Source organism: Dermatophagoides pteronyssinus, unplaced genomic scaffold (assembly GCF_027571235.1).
Source record: "Dermatophagoides pteronyssinus isolate colony J.1.1.1.1 unplaced genomic scaffold, Derpt_VIB-CSIC_2022.12 sq0050, whole genome shotgun sequence".
Taxonomy (NCBI): Eukaryota; Metazoa; Arthropoda; class Arachnida; order Sarcoptiformes; family Pyroglyphidae; genus Dermatophagoides; species Dermatophagoides pteronyssinus.
The window spans coordinates 1-16299 of NW_027461573.1; the positions used below are offsets into that span (position 1 = coordinate 1).

Below are 16299 nucleotides of genomic sequence, written 5' to 3' on the forward strand. Positions count from 1 at the left end.
TAGATAATCTTCACCACCAGAACAACAACTACTACTTGCACCAACAAAAAATCAAAACCGACTAAAACCAAGTACATATTTTCTTTCGCTGCTGCTGCTGCTGATAACGATATTTTTTGATAATTTTTATTTTAGAAAAAACAGAAAAAATTTTATTTAATAATCCATCCGGATATGTGAAAATCAAAAATAGGATTTTTGGTGTAAGAAAAAATGAATGAATGAATGGAAAAAATATGTGATTAGGATAATTGGTAGAAACATGATAATCAATGAAAATTATTTAAGATAATGGCTATTCTCTTGATTCAATATGATTGCCGATTGACGACAATCACAAAATAATTCATTAATTTCATCCAATATTTTGGTTGTTATCGTAGTGAAATAAACTTTAGCTAATTGTGAACAAGGTGATAATAATTGTAATGCATAACGTAATGTTTTCTGTGAACCAATCATTGCTAATTGTATAAGTGCTTCTTCATCAATATCTAATGATTCGATTCGAACACGTATACGTAGAATCTGGAATTGGAAAAGACCAAAATTGAATTAGTTAATCAGTTAATTGAATAACAAAAACAAAACATTGAATTTACCTTAAGTATTTCTTCCCTTGTATATGGTACTGTTTTAATAATAATAGTACGATCAAGAAAATCTAATGGTATACCATGTGGTGAATAAATATCTTCACTGCCACGTATCAGGCAATTACCACGATTTGATGCCATTATTACGATTGGTGATATATTTGATTCCAGTGCTTTCGATAAGAATGTAAAACATTCTAAATCCAACATATGAACTTCATCGATAAACAAAACGCCGGTTATTAATTCAGCTTGCCCGGTTTCAATTAATTTATCCACTTTTTTATTAATTTCATGTCGAAGTTTTTCAGTAATTTCAGTTTTTTTCTGTTTCATTAATTGACTCATCATTGATAGGACATCTTGACCACCTTGTGGATGTGCATTTGCTACATCCAAATCATTTAGGGTAATATCTTGAACAACAGCTTTACGTTTGAAAACATCACCTTTCGGTAGGGGAACATATTCATCAGCTTCCAAATCAAATTCAGTTGCATATGAATCTGAACGGCCAATACGTTTCAATGAACCACTATTAACTTCAATATATATGACATCACCAATTTCAACTTTTTGTTTTTGTAATGATTCATAAATGCTTGGATCTAATTTCAATTGTTTTGTTCCTTTTGTTGCTTTCAACGTTAACAATAAATGATGAATTTGTTTACCATAACCACCTAATGGATTATCCATTTCAATTGGTTGAATTTCACAAACTTCACCTTCATAAACTTCTTTTGTTTCTTTAATTCTTAGGCCGATTGCACGGCGAAAATTTTCCATCAGAATTTCAGTTTTTTTCACTTCAGCTGAATAAACTTCACCAGCAACCATTGGACAGAATGGAATTTGATCACCAAGTTCTTGTGATATGGCTAATGCTAATGCAGTTTTACCGGTACCAGGTGGTCCAACAAACAGAATAGCTCGGCCGGCCATTTTTTTCATCTTGATCAATTCGACAACAACACCAGCAGCCTGAAAATCAATCAAAAAATCGATGGTTTTATCAATCAAAACAAAAACCAAAAATCTACAAACCTTTCGAGCTTGATGTTGACCAATCAATCCGCATGAATCATTTGAAACATTACCTTCAGCATTCAAACCAAGACCTTTAATATGGCTATGTGTTGATATACGTTGCTGTTTATCATTGTTTTGTTTAATATTATCAACTTTGAACATTTTTAATTTTAATTTAAAAATGAATTTTTTTCAAACAAAATTTGAAATTTTTTCGCTCGTTTCAAAAAAGCGTGCCCAAATCGAACAAAAAAAAACTCGAGGATCCATTCATAAACGACGATTTCCAATATTCGTTCGATTTATCGAATGTTTTGTTGTTTGGTGGTGGCTGGTGAATGAATTGACAAGAAAAACAAACATTTCAATTCAATCTTGGATCCAAAACAAAAAGAAAAACCTTATAATGTCCATTACAGTGATATTACCGGATAATCATCGTTTACGTGTAAAATGTTCAATAAATGATTTACTTTCAGAGGTAAGTTGAGTTGAATTTTGAAGAATCTTGACAAGATTTTCTTTGTTTTGTTTTTCTTCATCATAACATATACGTGATGTACGTGTATGACGCAATTGAAAAGTTTGATATAGCATGCCTTTATTATTCTCATTATCTATGTCTTTCTCTGCTGAGATGTGTGTGTGTGTTATATTTCTTTTTTTTCGGGTTCGTTTATTGAATGTCAATTTGTGAATGGAATTTCATTAAATTCATATTTTTGACATTCCATAAATTCCAAGAGAAAAAATTTGTTTTGTTTGTTTATTTGAGTAGTGTCAGTGTATTTGTTGAATGAATTTGTGAATGACAACATAGGTCAACGAAAAATTATTATTTTTTCGATGAATTCAACGATAATGATTATGGAGCCAACAACGTTTACTAATCCTAATCCAAATACATTTGGTATTGAAGATGTTGTTGCTGTTAATCTTGAATGTTTTGGCCTTATTATACTTGGATATTTTGCCAGAAAATTTCACCTTATTGAACCGGGACAAACAGCCGGATTGAATGTATTTTTATCATATTATGCATTACCAGCATTGGTATTTTTAGCCATTTCAACAATATCGTTGACCGATGTTAATGGAACATTTGTTCAAGATATTTTCATATCGAAAACATTGATTTTTTTGGCTGTAGCTATTGTAACATTTATTTTATCATATAAATCAATGAATCTAACTGATGCTATTCGTCGTTCAGCAATGTTTGCAATGTTTACAACACAAAGTAATGATTTTGCACTTGGTTATCCAATTCTTCAATCATTATATGGTCAAACGAAAACATCATTCACCGATTATCTTTATATTTTGGCACCAATTCAATTACTTATACTAAATCCTATTGCATTATTTTCGATTGAAATTAGTCAAATTCTGGATGAACAACAACAACCATCATCATCATCAAGCAATGATCGAAGATATCTAAAATATATTCATACTTTGAAACGAATTTTGAAAAGAATTTTCATCAATCCAATAATTTTATCAACAATATTGGGTATTATTGTCAATTTGATTACCGCGAATGAAATGCCAAAAGTTTTTATACCATTTTTGAAAAGTTTATCACAATCATTTTCACCAATTGCATTGTTTTTACTTGGTCTGAATATTAATATTGGTAATGGTGGTCATCAAAAACATCGTTCATTAAAATTATTTTCACAACCATTATTAATAACATTTATATTGGTCGCTATCAAATTGTTAATAATGCCATTATTGAATCGATCGATTGTACAACATGTTCCATTATTGTTTGGTCATTTTGATCATCATCAAGTGTTATTGAATGAAACATTTTCTGAATTTGCATTTCTTTATGGAACATTTCCAGCTGCACCAACCGTATATATTTTATCCAATATTTATAATATTGAAACATTAATAATTTCAGCCGGTTTAGTAATATCAACATTATTATCGGCACCTATAATTTTTGTTTCAACAAATATGATTCGATTTTCTAAACAAATTGATTATAATCAATTGAATAATGATTTGATGCAAACTATATTTGCAGCAAGTATTATTAGTTTGATTGGTTCATTATTATTATTATATAATTTTTATCTAACATTTCGTTTACGATCAATTATTCATCGTTGGTCATTTAAATTACTTATTGGTCATATAATGATTATTTTGGCTGGAATTTTATTTCGTTTTAATATTGTCCATAATGAAGATATGATGATGCCAATAACAACAACAACAACCATATCGGTCGTACAATATTTTCTATTTCAAATTGGTTTTTTTATAATGAAATTATCATTAATATTTTTATCAATATTATTAGTTTTTCTTTATGCAAAAAGTTTATGTTTTGTAATCAAAATATCCAGAATGTTTACAATGATAATGTTAATTATTCTGCCCATTTTTATTGTTATGATAACTATTACTTTTGGTAAAACAAAAAATATTGCCGATCCTAATGATGGTTATCTAATTAATCTTTATTATGGAATTAATCGTGGCCATTTATTCCTGTCATGTATAATGTCATTTTTAACCATTTTAACAGCATTAATATCATTTATATTGATTCATCATTTTAAAAATATTGTTCAACATGAACGACAACAATTAATTGATGATAATAATGTTGTGGATAATGACACTATGGCTAATGTTGATGATCAATCAAATCCAATAATGATTCGACCACCACCTAGTAGATTGGCTAATCAACAACAACAACAATCATCATCATCGTTTGATGTTGAAGATTTATATCAGAATTTAGTTGGAACAAGTCGTACAAATCTTATGATAAACAATGATAATGATGATGATGATGATGATTTTTATAAAGAACGTTGTAATATGAATTGTCATTCACAATGTACAAATCATCAACAACAACAAACTTTGACACAAAATTCTTCAACAACGAAAAAAGATTGTACCGATTATTTAATCAAATATAAACAACAAATTGAAATGGCCATTGAAGCTAATGAACATGAACGAAATGATGATCATGATTCGTTGCCATTTTTTAGTGAATTTCATCAAATACAACAGCATTTATATTTAGTAATGTTATCATTATTAATAATTATTATACATTCAAGTATTGAAACAAGTCATTTGATTGCTGATAAACCAAATGGAATATTGATTGAAATGAAATTTTTAGATATTTTATTTGTATTTTTACATGGTTTTATAATGTTTATATTGTTTGGTTTGGATGCTGAAATTATTTTGACAAAATTTCATTCCATTTGTAAAATGGTTTTTGGTTCAAGTCAATCATTACAAGAAATTTATCTTCCACCAATGGAAAATCTTAATCGTGATGCAAAAGAATTTTGTCGCCGTTTTTGTCGTGATTATCGTGAACAATGTATCAAAGATATTACATTTCGTCTTTCAAATGGTAACAATAATGCTGATGATAATGATTCAAGACAAAAATTATATTTCTGTGGTCGACAATTAGTTGATTGGTTAATGAAAGAACGATTGGTTCAAGAACGTTCCGAAGCTATTGATCGTTGTCATCAACTTTTATATGGACGTGTTATCGAACACATTACTAGACATCATTATTTTTTCGATAATACCTATTATTATCATTTTATTTAACTTGTATTTTATTTTTCTAAAAAATTTGTTTCCAAAAAATTAAAAAAAATTTTATTTTCATTTCAAAAATAAATCAATTGGAAAAAAAGATTCTGGAAAAAGTCTGTACATCCAAAGGATTTGATTCAGGAAAATATTCTCTACAGTAAGTAATTAATTCTGATATTTCTGACACCAAATTGATTTTGTTTTTTGTTTGGAATTAGTCGTAATAATAAACCATTAGATCTTGGTCTTTCATTACGTTTGGCAAATGTTTCATTGAATAGTGAATTGTATTTGAAATTCGATCCGGAAAAATCTCAACAAAAAAATCTAACAATTTTAATACAATATTCGGATAAATTAAGAAAAATTGGTGAATTTCAACCCGATCAAACATTATGGCAAGTTATTCAAAAACTTTTTACCTGCGATGATATTCCTGAATTGAATGATTGTGATCAATATATATTTTCAATTAATTGTATGAATAAACAGGTAATATGTTTTGATTGATTTTTCTCACTGAATTTACCTTGATTTACCTTGATTTTTTTTCTTAGTTTGATGGTCGTACTGTTTTGGAACAAACCCGTTTAAAAACATTAGGTCTTCAAGGACGAGTTAGTTTACGTTTGAATTGTCGACCAGCTAGTGATGTTCAACCTAGACAAAAATTTGTTGAAAATATTCAATTTAAAAAAATTGATAAAGAAGAAGATATTGTTAAAGTTGTTGCTGTTGATGATGTGAAATTACCACCACAACAACATTCTTTGCCGCTATCTAATGAACAACCGAAAACGACAGACGAAGAAGACAAAAAGTCAATTCCGGATCCAATTATACCTGTAGAATCCAGTAAAAAACATAAGCTTAACGAATTGGAAAAGGAAAAAGAAAATCCAATAGCATCACCAACGATTGATAATAAAAAATTGGAAATCAATTTTTTGCCAAATGGTGAAAACGATGAACTACTTTATTCATTGGATGAACAAATTGATTTTGTTGAAGAAGATTTACCGCCAGAATTTTTTGAACATACTGCCAGTGATCTAAAACATTTATTGGCCGAATTACGACGACAACGATCAAACGATGATCAAGCATTGGAAACAAAACAATTACGCGCAAATCGTGAACAACAAAAACGTCAACAATTCAAACAGACAATTTTACGAATCATTTTTCCATATGATCGATTGGTTATGCAAGCTATTTTCAAACCAAATGATTCTATTGAATTGATAGCCAAAGTAATTGATAAATATATTCATCATCATTCGAATATTAATTTATTTGTTGCACCACCTAAAACAATATTGGATCGACAATCAAATTTATTTGATTTAAAATTAGTTCCATGTGGTATTATCTATTGTACACCTTTGAATGATAAACAACCATTGATTCGTGATGAATTTCGAAATTGTTTGACAACATTCTCGAATGTAGTCATTCATGCTTTGAATAAAATGAAAAAAGATTTAAAATAAATAAATTAATTCATGAATTTTGCAAAACATTTTTGAAAATGAATGAATGAATTCAAAAAAAGATCGATTGTTTCAGTATCGATAGTATCGGCGAATCGATAGCTGCAAGCGTGTATACACTGTTTGCTTTGCTTTTCAATGCATGCATGCATGTATATTGAAAGCAAGCACACAGCTCTTCCGCTTACATCGTGTTCTTTCTTTTTAGCCGTGTGTGTGTCTGTGTGAGCTTTTTGTATTCTTTTCATTTTTTCATCAATTTTTGTCCAGTTTTTTCATTGAATTTTTTGTTTTTTTTGAACAATGGCTGTTGGAAAGAATAAAGGTCTTGCTAAAGGTGGTAAAAAAGGTGTCAAAAAGAAGATTGTCGATCCATTTACCCGTAAAGAATGGTATGATATTAAAGCTCCGGTCGTTTTTGCCAATCGTAATGTCGGTAAAACCTTGGTTAATCGAACACAAGGAACCCGAATTGCTTCTGAAGGTTTAAAAGGTAAACTGATTCTTTTTTGAGTTTTTGTGAGCAAACAATAAAATTTCAATTCAATTTTATTTAAGGACGTGTATTTGAAATATCATTGGCCGATCTGCAAAATGATGAAGTTGCCTACAAAAAATTCCGTTTGGTTTCCGAAGAGGTACAAGGTCGTCAAGTTTTGACCAATTTTCATGGTATGGATTTGACAAGAGATAAATTACGTTCGATGGTAAAAAAATGGCAAACATTGATCGAAACACATGTCGATTGTCGTACAAGCGATGGTTATTTGTTACGATTTTTTTGTATCGGTTTTACACGTCGTTGGCCACATCAGGTGAAAAAAACTAGCTATGCTCAAACAACAAAAGTACGTGCCATTCGTAAAAAAATGGTTGAAATCATCACGAATAATGTATCATCGGTCGATTTGAAAGATGTTGTATTGAAATTGATTCCGGATTCGATTGCCAAAGATATTGAAAAGGCATGCAATTCAATCTATCCATTGCATGATGTTATGATTCGAAAAGTAAAAGTAATGAAAAAACCGAAATTTGAATTAAGCAAATTGATGGAAATGCATGGCGAAGGTAAAGGTTCATCAAGTACAACGGCTGCAGCAGCAACAAAAACCGATGGTGAATCATCCGTTAAAGTTGATCGACCAGAAGGTTATGAACCACCCGTACAACAAACGGTTTAAATAATTAAAAAAAACTTTTTTTCTAAAATAATGTATTTCAAAATTTGAAACAATAAAAAATGATTTTTATTTTGAAAAATAATTACAATGAATGAATTTTTGTGTTTTTTTTTTGTTTTGAAAATCATCAAATCAATTCCAAAGATGACATTGTTCAGCAGCCTCATTTATATTATTCGATTTCAATTGATCATTCGAACATTCGAACACATTATGGAATTCAGAAAATTGACTAAATAAAACATTTACCCTTAGAGATTCGGGTAATGGTTCGGTAATTGATGTTGATCCACGATGATGATTATCATCATCATCATAAAGTGTTTGCATTGTTTTTGGCTTTACGTTTGCACATAATGTCTATTAGGATGGATATAAAAAGATAATGAGAGAGGAATCAATATTTGAATGGATAATTTACCTGTGCAAATGAAATGAAAAATAATTGATCATTATTGTATGGCAATGATGGTAATAATGGTGATTTTTCTATTCGTTCTGATTCCTGTTGTTGATATGCTAACCAAGCCATTTTCAGCGCACCCAAATCAATATATGTTTGTGAAACAGATGTATTGAACTATTGTGTGTGTGTGTTGAACAAAAATCATTAACATTATTTAATTGAGTGAAATCAAATGATTACCTGATGATTTGATATGGAATTTATCTGTCGAGAAAGACAACGTAAACCACGATTAAGATCAACATCTTCGATAAATTTTCGATTATTTGACAGACGACCATCAGGAAGATTATAATAAAGACCAATCAAATCGAATGCTTTTAACATATGACTGGCTAGATGAAATCCTAATGAACCAAATTGAATGGCTATTGGTGAATGTTGATCATAATAAGGTAATTGTAAAATAGCAGCCGGTACAAATAATTTATTCGATGCATAATCATAATGTAAGTGCAAATCATATGCAACCAATGGCCATGAATGATCGAAATTTTTTTGACTTAATAACATTTCCATTTTTTTATGACGAAAATTTATACCTTCAATAATATTATGTAGAAATTTGATACTTGTAAAAAATTCCGAATAATAACCACCAAGATTTGGTTTCAGTAAAAATTGTGGATAACCAATTAGGATTTCCATTTGTTTTAATTTCATATTGATAAATTTCCTAGATCCTTCCATACCATCATCTTCATTTGTTGGATCATACCAGATGAATGAACGATAATTATCCAATAAAGTACGTTGCAATTGATTTACAATATTCGATCTTACTTCTTGCGTATGATTCATAATCGTTTTCAATTGATTTTCAACATAAAGTGCTGATAATGAATGTCCAAGATATTTATTGGTTGTTTCCAAACAAAATCGCCATCGATCTTTATCATCAATATAATTTATTGATGGTAAATTTAGATATGCTTGTTGAAAATTATAATGAATAATACGAAATTCTTTTGATAAATATGGTGCATATGAACTGATCAGTTTCCATATTAGATAATCATTCAATCCTTTACTATCGGTTGTTGAAATAATATTTGAAATATTACGAAAATATGAATCAAATGCAAGCATAACACGTGTATTTTCATTCAATCTTGCTTTTTCAAAATATTTTTGCAATAAATTCAGCCATTTGATTGATGGTGCAATAATTTTCAATTCACGAATTGAAAATCTTCGTTGAAACATTTCCGCTGGATGACTATAATCCAAGCGGTCGGGCATTATTTCGGCAATACGTTTTTCATAATTAAATGTATTTTCGGCAAATTGACTTGAATCTAATTTAGTTGCACTGAATATTTTTACCGTTTCACTCATATATTGTTTATATGCTTCAACAATCTGTCTATATTCAGGATCAAAATAATAATTCCGTGGCAAACCTAAACCAGATGGATATATCTTTTGTGCGGGGAAAATCAAGAAAACCGTAAGCTTCGAAAATTATTATCAAAAACAAACATACCTTAATAATGAATGGTAATTGTGGATCCAAATCATCAGCACCAACTGTTATACGGAAAAAAGCATCAACATCGTAATAGGTTTGTAATTTTTCCAATGTACGATCAGAATGCCAACTAGGTCCATGCCAATTACCGATAATATTCCAACCACCTGAATCAATAATTTCATGTTTAATATAATCCAATGAATTTCGATCAATTTCTTCCAGATTCATACATGATTCATAGAAAAATTTTGTCTTATAAAATGGATCATCATGTGGTATAGTCAATAGGATACGATCTAAATAATGTTTAAGATTACGATAAATTCGATCTTGAATTTCATCATTAATAGAATATTTCCCCGAATATTCATCTAATGGATGATCCTTGATCCATTGACCACATGCAAATTCATAAAAATTATCGCATGGTTTTTTCGATTTTTCGGTTAATGGTGGTGAAATTTTCGCTGCAATACGTGCAGCCGTATAAAGGCAATCAGATGAATCACAAATCGGTTGTTCATATGCAAATGTAACCAATAAAACTTTGATACCGATTATCAATAATGTTAGACCAAGAATAAATATAATTAGCAGGAGAAATGCTTGAATTCTATGTTGACGATTATTTAATATTTTTGATAAATTTGCTTGTAATCGATTATTAGTGGTTGATATTATCGTTGAATTTTTACGTTGTTGACCACCACCATTATCATCAAATTCCATTTTAATTTTTTTATCTTTTAAATCATTATCATCATAATCCATATCGGTTTCATTATAATGATCACCATCGAATGTTAATGAATCATGTTCTTGTGGTTGATTTTGTTGATAATCAATGTTATCGTTGTCGTCGTCGTCGTAGCCACCGGTACGATGATGACCATTTATTGGCCTCTTTATTGTTGTTTCCATTCAAAAACCATTCAAACGTTATGAATGCTTTAACGGCGTAGTTGTATAACGGCGGTATACGTAAATGAAAAAAAAAGAAAACTAAACGAAAAAGAGAAAAAAAGTGTTAGAGTTAATAATATCAGCCAGATTGACAAATAGGTAACCTGTTTAGTCGTTGTTTTGGTTGTTGTCAAAGAAAGTTATTCGAAGACCACCATTCAATCAATTTCGGTCACCAAGTAAAAAAAAACAACAACAGTTATTTGAAAGAAAAAATGACAAAAAATAATAATATCTTCATTGATAATCGAATGAAAATGATGGAAAAAATCAAACGAATAAAAAACATCAAAACAAAACAAACAAAGATATCACCATTGGAAACTTGTCGTTGTTGTTGTTTTCGAAAAACAAAAATTTTCATTTGAAAACTTTCATTCATTCATTCGAATGTTGTTGACAATCAAAAATGGATGGTTGGGTAATAGGGGAGGTATATAAAGCAGGTTGAGCCTTCGTTTTCAGGTATCTAAATTGCTCAACGGTTAAAGTATACTGCTTCTACTGCTACCTGTTGAAAATCAAGGTGTATCGTTTTGTCAACACACTTAACCATTCAACAGGTAACCAACACATAACACACACCTTGTTCTTATTAAGTGTGTGTGTTCGGGATACCAATCTTTCAGGTAAAGCAAAGGTAGCCCGGACAATAATTTAGTTAAGACAATTTCTTTCTTTTTCAAATGAAAATTATTCTTCCCATAAATGTGACTAACCTTTGTTTTGTTTTATCTGGTTTTTAATGATGGAAATTCACGATAACCCAAAAAACAAAAACAAAAATCTGATGATGTGTAATGGTCACAATTGAATGACAGTTTTTTTCTCAATGCACAGCACCCAAGACAGAAAAATACATACAGATTACGTAGATAGTTCCGGTATACTTACGGACGTTTCGCTTCGTTCGAATATTTTTCTTTTCCTGTGTTGTGGTATTTTCCAATGAAATCAACACACCAATCTGCGTCTGTTCAAAATTTTTCGTTGTCAAGTTTTTTTTCGTTTTTCGTTGATCTGCGATCGATGATCGTTTGATGATGATCTTTATCCAATGATTTCCCACCCATCATCATCATCATCATCATCATTATTATCACTATTACAGTTTATGTACGATCATCCTCACTCATCACAAAACGAATGATAATCATCTTGGATACCAAAAAGATTTTTTATTATTATTTTGGTTTAGTTTGGTTGACAACGATGACAACATTAAACAAAACAAAACAAACAGCAAAAACTTGATAACCAATCATCAAGTGGTTGGTCGGTTGATTAACCACAAAAAAGATCATTGTCATAGAAATTTTCTTTTCTTTGTTAATTTTAATTTAATTAATAATTTTTCTTCTATATTTCAAAAATAATTATTATCATCAAATTATTAACATCATCATCATCATCAAATATCAAATCACAACAAACAAACAAACAAAAATATTCACTATACAAAATTGAAAATAAATAAAAAAAATTGATAAACAAGATCAAGATGATAACATCAAAGATTCATTCCATCCAAATTCGAATCATTTTTCCTGATTTAATGCGGCAATAAATTCTTCAAGTTTTTCCTGTATCCTTCGAACTCGTTCTGTTCATATAATACGTAACCGGATAAGAATAAAATTATTAGCATTTTTTTGATGCAAAAAATTTGATGAAAAAACTTACTCAATTCTTCGGCCAATTCAACACGTTTACCAACAAGCAACGTAGATTTTTGTTGATAATCTTGATTAAAATCATCAAGAATTTCTTTTAATTCACGATTTAAACGTTGAATTTCAATATTTGTTGTTTGTTGTCGTAATGCACGAGATGATGCTTGTAATATATGTCGTATACGATAGAAAAATACAACATCATCACAGGAAATCTTCAATGAAAAACAATGAAAAAAGATTCAATTTTCAAAATGAAAAAAACTAAAAATTCAAGAAAAATACTTACATCCGAATCTAATTTATACATATGATGTGCATATAATTTTTCACAATTTTCTGCTTTTGACATTAATTTATTGAGGAAATAATGTTTAAATAATTCTGACCAAATTGTTTGAATCTGTTTTTCACAAAACAAGAATATCAATCAAATATGATGAATTCAACGATTAAAAACACATTACTGTGACTTACATCATCATCGGTAACTTCAATTTTATTCGAACGTAAACGTTTTTTAACCATTAAAATATCTTCAGCATCTAAAACTGGTTTTAAACCCTTTTGTTTGGATTTCGAATCCAGAAAAAAAGATTGCAAAGATTATTCAATGTAAATTACGAGAAAAAACGACTTACATTTTGATTTTGATTCTGACTATTTGCAATCAATAAATCCAATTCATTTTTAATATTAACATTAATCAATTGATCATCTGAACGATATGACCATTGTAACCATCTTTGTAGCCAATTTGGTCCAAACAATTCATTCAAACGATTTTCCGTCGAAACAATACGATCATTAATTAATTCTTGCCAATATTTTGCCGATTCTTTCCATTTTTCTTTCGAAGAAACAATACGATCTTCCGATGAATTCATTTGTAATAATTTTATAACATCTGTTGCTTTTGAATCCCAACGATGATTTTGCAGAACGGCTTCAGCAACGGCCATTTTTAATCTCAAAAATAATTGATCATCATTTTCATCATAATTCTGGTGGTAATTTTGCTGTTGGTGATTATTCTGCTGTTGATGATGATCACATGATTTACGATTTGGTATCAAAGTCCTCTCAAATTGTTCACGTAATACTTGCCAACCAGTTTCCACTGTCTTTCCAGGTAATTCATTATCAATCCAATTTTTCAGTTTTATATCAATTAAAACATTAAAATTTTCTAAATCAGATTTTTCAGCACAAGGCAGATAAATATCTTCGAATATAAATTTTTTAAAATTTTCATTTAAATGTTGAAAAAATTTAGTTTCCCAATATAATTCATTCAAATGACTTAGTTTGATTATTTGATCCAATATTTGATTTTTACCAATTTCAAATAATTCATCACGATCTAATTCACGATATTTACTAAACAAATTTTTCCATTCTGTTTCCAGATTAAATTTTCGTGCTTTATAAAGATCAGCTTGTTGTTCAACAGCCGATTTTACCATTTTCCAAAAACAATCCGATACAGCAAAACTTAAATTTTGTGTTGTACATTGTGATGCATTCAAAATGCCTTGTTGACAAAGCCGAGAATCTTTGAAAAATTTTTCTTCATATTCTTTTATCGAATCAATTGAATCATCTTTACCACCACGACCAGTAACGACGGCAAAATAACCCAAAGCTTTCATTGGAAATAGTTTTCCTTCAAGAATTTTTTTCAAACGTGTTGGATTTGACATATTTTGTTCGGCTAGGTCGATTTTTGTCATAACAAAAATTGTACGCCGTCCTTGTGGATCCATTTGTGAAACCAAATCCGTTACGATTGAACGTTCAGCATCAACCGATCCATCTTGAACACATAGAATTATGGCATTAGGATTTCCCATATAATATTTGGTTATTTCTTCGATTGCTTGCCTGGTATCGGTAGCCATTTCTGTTGTTACCGTACTAATTACACCAGGTAAATCGATTAAAACCATCCGTGGAAGACCAGGACCTTCAACTGTTAACGAAATAACATCTTTACTAACAGTTTGTCCGGGTTTTACTCGTGCTTTCATTCGTCGTTCAATAGCCGAACGTAATTCAGCCAATTCTGATTCCCTAGTCAGATCATATTCACGATCTTGATCTTTAAATTTAGCAATATGATATGGTCCTTCTTTCAATGTCACTTTAACCGGTGAACGGAGTCATCATTTCACCTGCACCACGTGGAAATATTCGTGCATGTGCAATCATTTCCAAAACTGATGTTTTCCCGGCACTTTGATCACCAACAACAATAACCCTTGGTAGATGATCTTGTGTTTGATAATTTGAATCAAATTCATTCAATTCATCCAATACATCCGAATAAAGATCGATTAAAGTTTTATTGGCTTTTTTCAATTTTTCCGATACATGTGATTTATCCGTTCGTAGTAATAATGATTGCTTTAGACGTTTATTTTCATTTTCAAGACGTTCAATTTCTTTTTGATATTTATTCTGTTTGAGGAGAAACATTCGAAAATCACAAAAACATTCGAAAATCAAAAAAACATTCGAAACTTACCTGTATTCGAATCAATTCATTTTGTAATTTATCGATTCGTTCTCTTTCTCCAGCAATACCTGCACCTGAACCAGGCGATGGTTGATCTTTTGCAAATGGATTTTTCATATGTTGTACATTCGAATCGAGCAATATCGAATTATCATCACTATCATTATCGTCGGTCGAATCATCAGACCAAGAATTACCGTTATTATAAATGGATGATTTTGGCGATGACGTTGACGATGAATCATTTTCTGATGATAGAAACAAAAGTTCTAGAATGAGAAATGAATGTTTTTTTGATTGTCAAATCAATTTCGATGACTATTTTGCTAATAATGAATTTTTTTTCAACACTAACCTTGTTGTTGTCTTTGTTGACGTTCACGAATCATTTCACGAAATTGTCGTATAGTTGCTTCAGTATTTTCGGATAAACGATCAAAAAATCCATTTTCAGTCACTAGTTTTTGTTTTAAATCTAATAATGTATCTTTTAGTTGATTTTGTTTCGCTTGATCCGGCATAAAATCTTTAATCCAACCAGTAAAATCGGGTAAATTTTCTTTCCATTGTTGATATTTCTAAAAGATTTGAAAAAATAAAGAGATTTTTTAGAAAAAAATTGATTCGAAAAAATCCAAAAAAACAAACATTATTAGCATGTATACCACCACCAACAGCTGAACCAAGAATTATATAACGAATTTTTAGAACCGATCGTATAACACCAACTAACGATACGAATGAACGTCGATGTTGCTGAAGAATTAATTGATTATTCGATGGTAATGATAATAGCGGTGGTTGATGACGATAACGATGACCACCACGGCGACCTGCAATCTGACGAACAGCAGCAATATGTAATGATCTTTTTGGAATCATCATTATCATCGTATTATCGAATATTCTTCAAGCGTTTTCTTCGGAAAAAAAAATCAAAATATATTCACAACATGCAATCAAAAAAACTTTTTTTTTTTGGTAAAAACCGTTAAACAAACAAACAGAATTCAATTCATATCACTCCATTTCATTACATTCGATAATTCTTATTATTTATTAAACAAAAATAAATTACAAAACCGAAAAACGAAAAAAAAATCGAGAAAATTTCATCAGTCAAAAAAAAAATTATTCGGATTTTACATCTGGACTAAATGTGTGTGTTTGTCCTGTGTGTGTATATTCGATTCGATTTGATTCGAACGCCATCTTTTGTTAAAATTTTTCAATTCGAATTACCGGTTTGTTCGATTGATGGTAAACACTGGAAAAGTTTTTTTTGTTTGTTTGT

The 16299-nt window shown here is 29.9% G+C and overlaps 5 protein-coding genes across 6 annotated transcripts; 2 read left to right on the forward strand and 3 right to left on the reverse strand.

Annotated features, from left to right (window-relative positions):
* Positions 1-187: 187 nt before the first annotated feature.
* On the reverse strand, positions 188-1892 carry pont (RuvB-like helicase pontin). The gene is made up of 3 exons (XM_027344014.2): positions 1644-1892; positions 603-1580; positions 188-528 (listed from the first exon to the last, which is right to left on the reverse strand). The coding sequence occupies exons 1-3, from the start codon at positions 1788-1790 to the stop codon at positions 280-282; spliced, it is 1374 nt and encodes a 457-aa protein (XP_027199815.1). The 5' UTR covers positions 1791-1892; the 3' UTR covers positions 188-279.
* A 364-nt stretch (positions 1893-2256) lies between these two features.
* LOC113793882 (lysosomal cholesterol signaling protein-like) lies at positions 2257-6756 on the forward strand. The gene is made up of 3 exons (XM_075824152.1): positions 2257-5188; positions 5450-5726; positions 5792-6756. The coding sequence occupies exons 1-3, from the start codon at positions 2475-2477 to the stop codon at positions 6725-6727; spliced, it is 3927 nt and encodes a 1308-aa protein (XP_075680267.1). The 5' UTR covers positions 2257-2474; the 3' UTR covers positions 6728-6756.
* A 166-nt stretch (positions 6757-6922) lies between these two features.
* On the forward strand, positions 6923-7993 carry RpS3A (ribosomal protein S3A). Its single transcript, XM_027343980.2, has 2 exons — positions 6923-7220; positions 7286-7993. The coding sequence occupies exons 1-2, from the start codon at positions 7031-7033 to the stop codon at positions 7909-7911; spliced, it is 816 nt and encodes a 271-aa protein (XP_027199781.1). The 5' UTR covers positions 6923-7030; the 3' UTR covers positions 7912-7993.
* On the reverse strand, positions 7955-11797 carry LOC113793902 (endothelin-converting enzyme 1-like). Of its 2 annotated transcripts, none has more exons than XM_075824142.1 (5): positions 11679-11797; positions 9864-10853; positions 8558-9799; positions 8333-8491; positions 7955-8271 (listed from the first exon to the last, which is right to left on the reverse strand). In XM_075824142.1, the coding sequence occupies exons 2-5, from the start codon at positions 10770-10772 to the stop codon at positions 8044-8046; spliced, it is 2538 nt and encodes an 845-aa protein (XP_075680257.1). In that variant the 5' UTR covers positions 10773-10853; positions 11679-11797; the 3' UTR covers positions 7955-8043. The 2 variants fall into 2 exon arrangements, with proteins under 2 accessions (XP_075680257.1, XP_027199779.2); XM_027343978.2 differs by lacking the exon at positions 11679-11797 and adding an exon at positions 10919-11578.
* Opa1 (Opa1 mitochondrial dynamin like GTPase) lies at positions 11713-16191 on the reverse strand. Its single transcript, XM_027343975.2, is given in 9 exon segments — positions 11713-12417; positions 12498-12702; positions 12777-12890; positions 12965-13051; positions 13129-14646; positions 14648-14947; positions 15015-15274; positions 15361-15583; positions 15654-16191. Coding segments are annotated over 9 exon segments (3015 nt in total). The 5' UTR covers positions 15897-16191; the 3' UTR covers positions 11713-12352.
* Positions 16192-16299: the final 108 nt, after the last annotated feature.

Bases quoted from the DNA above. Each gene is read 5' to 3' on its own strand.
- pont (XM_027344014.2), bottom strand. From the start codon at position 1,790: ATGTTCAAAGTTGATAATATTAAACAAAACAATGATAAACAGCAACGT. The intron at 1,581-1,643 runs GTTTGTAGATTT...ATTGATTTTCAG, and splicing joins GTCAACATCAAGCTCGAAAG to GCTGCTGGTGTTGTTGTCGA. The intron at 529-602 runs GTAAATTCAATG...TTCCAATTCCAG, and splicing joins CAAGGGAAGAAATACTTAAG to ATTCTACGTATACGTGTTCG.
- LOC113793882 (XM_075824152.1), top strand. From the start codon at position 2,475: ATGAATTCAACGATAATGATTATGGAGCCAACAACGTTTACTAATCCT. The intron at 5,189-5,449 runs ACACATTACTAG...TTTGTTTGGAAT, and splicing joins TTATATGGACGTGTTATCGA to TAGTCGTAATAATAAACCAT. The intron at 5,727-5,791 runs GTAATATGTTTT...TTTTTTTCTTAG, and splicing joins TTAATTGTATGAATAAACAG to TTTGATGGTCGTACTGTTTT.
- RpS3A (XM_027343980.2), top strand. From the start codon at position 7,031: ATGGCTGTTGGAAAGAATAAAGGTCTTGCTAAAGGTGGTAAAAAAGGT. The intron at 7,221-7,285 runs GTAAACTGATTC...ATTTTATTTAAG, and splicing joins TGCTTCTGAAGGTTTAAAAG to GACGTGTATTTGAAATATCA.
- LOC113793902 (XM_075824142.1), bottom strand. From the start codon at position 10,772: ATGGAAACAACAATAAAGAGGCCAATAAATGGTCATCATCGTACCGGT. The intron at 8,492-8,557 runs GTAATCATTTGA...CACACACAATAG, and splicing joins ATTCCATATCAAATCATCAG to TTCAATACATCTGTTTCACA. The intron at 8,272-8,332 runs GTAAATTATCCA...CCATCCTAATAG, and splicing joins TTTTCATTTCATTTGCACAG to ACATTATGTGCAAACGTAAA.